The sequence below is a fragment of the Cnephaeus nilssonii genome (genome assembly GCF_951640355.1).
Source record: "Cnephaeus nilssonii genome assembly, chromosome: 18".
Lineage (NCBI taxonomy): Eukaryota > Metazoa > Chordata > Mammalia > Chiroptera > Vespertilionidae > Cnephaeus > Cnephaeus nilssonii.
The window spans coordinates 16,656,301-16,660,119 of NC_137089.1; the positions used below are offsets into that span (position 1 = coordinate 16,656,301).

The following is a 3,819-nucleotide window of genomic DNA, read 5'->3' on the forward strand; positions in this document are numbered from 1 at the left end:
AAAAAAAAAAAAAAAATCTTGAAAAAAAAAAAAAGCCAAACATTTGGAAAAATAGTATGAACACATGAGATTTCCCACTTATTAAACCAGATCAAGAACTTGTGATTTTATGATTCACCAAAAATATTAGGAGAAATAAAATTTTCCTTTGACCAAATAGGAGGCATGAGAAAAAAATTATGAAGAAAAAGTACTGTTGGAGAGCCCCAGAAAAACTATATATGAAAGTCAAGTAAAAGAATAATATACTTTTAATCCCTAAATTATTTGATGTTAAAAATGTTTCACTTGATAAAAGTTTTACTTTTCCAGTCTGGGTCCCCAATCCTATTCATTCTTATTGTAAGCTACTCTTGATCCTGGCCGTCTTTATGATTGTATTTACCCACATTCCCCAGTAACAAGTATTTGTGGGACCCGGAAAGCAATGTCGTCCCTATTTAGAGCATCTGGAAACCACTCATGAGGTTCTCTGTTCAAATTGAGAAAACTCAGTTCTCATTCCAGAGACAACTCCAGTCTGTAATGTTAACTACATGTAACCACACACCTGGACCGACCTAGAGGTAGAGACAGCTTCAAGGAAGGGGTAAGCCTGTTTCCTCATATGTTATTGGGGCAGCAAATCTATACAGAAAAACAAATGTCCGTGGTAATTTGTGTGTACAGAACCGTCATATGCCTGGTATGAGGATTGACTTTTAAAAAGTACACTAGATCTAATAACAGTGCCTGATTATAAATTAAATGTTTCCATTAACAGGCATCATATCCAATAAGCAAGTCCTGGTAGCCTGAGTGGGGGAGATCTCAAAATAAATTTTATTTAAATAAAATCTCCAGTCAGGTAAAGAACGAGTCTCCTATAATTAAAATAACAAACGGAGAAACACTTAGAAATTTTAACCATGAGACCCTGAAGGGTATGCCACAGATGATCACACTGTTTTAAGACTCTATATGCAGCTAAATCATAGTTGGGTATAATATTGCGTGGATTTCATGGGGTCATCCACACTTTTAACCTTTTGCACTCGGATGTCGAGTGTGACTCCACACAGTTAGCATCGGTAGCAGCTCGTATGTCGAGCCACACTCGACACGTAGTTTCACTGCGGGGAGAAGGAGGATTTTTGTCTATTTTTCCAGTATCTTTTCTTGTTTTCATTAGCATGAAAGGACAAGTAAAATGTAAATGCCGTCTCAACTGATGCCAAAAAAGAAAAAAATGAAAAACCGAAAACGCATGTGAAATTTATTAGGAAACTAGTACATGATCGTGTTGGAGAATTCAGAGATGGTACACTAACTTCCAGGGGTAGATTATTACCCACTAACTTAGAGCAACGTTTAGATGGAAAGCTCCATATAATCACACCTCACCCTAACAAAAAACACAAAGATTGTGTTGTTTGTTCTAACAGAAAAATCAAAGGAGGAAGAAGAGGGACGATTTTTATTTGCGAAACATGTGAATGTAAACCAGGTCTTCATGTGGGTGAATGTTTCAAAAAATATCACACCATGAACAATTATAGAGATTAAAATTACTCTTTGAATGTATCAATAATTTGAAATATAAAAAAATCCAAATAAATAAGTGTGTATGAAAAGAAACTCCAGTTTTTTTATTCTACTGCCGCGCTTTGTAAAATCTGGGGTATTTAAAAAATTAAATCCCGAGTGAATAAAGGAATCGAGAAAAAAGCAAGCGAGTGCAAAGGGTTAAAAATCCAGGGAATAAAGAACTAGGTCTAGAGGCTGGGCTGCAGAGGCAAAGCTGAGGATGCGCTCAGGGATGGGGAAGCGATGTCCCCCCCCCCCCTCAACCCCCACCCCTGCAAGTCAATGACAAATCAGTCGGTGGGGACTGCGGGGGTCGGGCCCGTGGAGGAGGCCAGGGAGAGAGGTGCCCATGGCCGAGGCAGCACTGGACATGTCCCAGCTCTTCAACAGGGTCTTCTGTCGCGTGTCACAACCTCAGCAAACCAGCAGGATGGCTGCAAGCAAGAGTAAGAGCCAGCGCTCCCTGGCCCTGCACAAGGTGATCATGGTTGGCAGTGGGGGGGTTGGCAAGTCGGCCCTGACGCTTCAGTTCCTGAAGGATGAGTTTGCAGAAGACCATGAACCTCCCAGAGCTGAAGGTTGCCGGAAGAAAGTGGTCCCGGATGGAGAAGAAGTGCAGATCCTCCGAGTTCAGGCTGAAGACGATGCAGTCCCGCTGCTCCCGGTGGGAAACAAGTCGGAGTTGGAGGAGTGGAGACAGGTGCCCCCCGTGGAGGAGGCGCGGAGCAAAGCCGAGGAGCTGGGCGTGCAGTACGTGGAGACCTCGGCCAAGACTCGGGCCAACGTGCACAAGGTGTTCTTTGGTCTAATGAGAGAAGTCCGGGCCAAGAAGAGGCCAGAAAACAAGGACAAGAATGGCAAGAAAAGCAGCAAGAACAAGAAAAGCTCTAAGGAGAGATGTCGCTTATGGGAGTGCCACGATGGTGGATGGAGGCCATTGCCACTAAGGACCTCGGGCAGGTCGTTAAGGGAAGACGGTAGTGGACTTGGTGCGCTCCCTGCCCACCCCAACCTCATTCACGCAGACTTCTTCCCACGGGGAGAAATACTGGGCAATCACTGGCTGGCAAAAGAAATAAGCCTTTGACCTTGCATGGACAGCCGTGTTCATAACTCCCTCCCTCTCTTTCCTCCCTCCCTCCCTTCCAGAAGTTTAACCACGTATGTGTGTGAGAGGTAGGAAATAGTCCAATGTTAATTAAAATGAAAGAGGGTTATCATAGTGTCCCCCCCTCCCCAATTTTATAACATTAGCACATTTTGTTTTGAAATAAAAATGCCTTATTAGGTTTTGGGAGAAGGGGGGTTGGGGTAAGACTCCCCTAACCCTTGTCAGCTTAACAGTAGTACTCAGAAAAATCCACTAAACTCTAATGACGCTGAAAAACCCAGATTTTGGTGGGATATGTTCCATGGCAATACCCAGTGGATTTGAGAGATAGTTAAACAATAATGTGAGCTGGGCCACAGAGGTCAATACAAGGCTCATAAATCCTCTCACCTGTGAGAAATGGAAGCTGTATTCTTCACATTTGAGTACTGGCCAGGGATCATTTGTGGTGGCTGTTTGCTCCTGTGGCATCCTGGTTTTGGGTAGGAGCTTCTATTCTTTTCTTTTCCTTTCTTTTCTTTTCTAATTGATTTCAGAAAGGAAGGAAGCGGGAGAGTGAAATAGAAACATCAGTGATTGTACTCACCTGGCTTTGGAACTTATAAATGGAATAATACGTATGTATTCTTTGGTGTCTGGCTTTATTTATTCATTCAATATTATGTTTGTGGGCTTCCTCCAGGTTGTTTCATGGTCCCGTGGTTTGTGTATTTCATTTGAGGATGTGATTTTTATCCATAGCATCTCAAACACATAAAGGAAGTGAGGCCTGCTGAGAATCGCACAAGAACCACTTGTGAGCCTGGGGAGAGCCAGTTTGCTTTTGATCTTCCAATCGATAAACTCACTTCTCAGTAAGACTGTGCTTACGCTAGTCTACTAGTACAGTGAGTTGTTTTACTCCTCTGGGTGGGAGTTACAATCACGGACACTGCAGCATAGATGGAAATATATGGCTTTGTTCTAAGAGGCTGTCATTGACTATTCAACTACTCCTCTGTGACAGTGATCTTCAGCGTTTTTCATCTCATGTCACACATAAACTAATTACTAACATTCTGTGGCACACCAAGAAATATTTATATTTTGCCCATCTGACAAAAACTAGGTATAATTTTGATTCATTCATTCATTCACACCGG

The 3,819-nt window shown here is 42.5% G+C and overlaps 1 protein-coding gene across 1 annotated transcript; it reads left to right on the plus strand.

The window, feature by feature from the left end:
* Positions 1-1,996: 1,996 nt before the first annotated feature.
* Positions 1,997-2,653, plus strand: LOC307114070 (ras-related protein Ral-B-like; the record flags this gene model as incomplete). The annotated part of the gene is made up of 1 exon (XM_079796279.1): positions 1,997-2,653. One exon carries the CDS (start codon positions 1,997-1,999, stop codon positions 2,651-2,653), a length of 657 nt encoding a protein of 218 aa, XP_079652405.1.
* Positions 2,654-3,819: the final 1,166 nt, after the last annotated feature.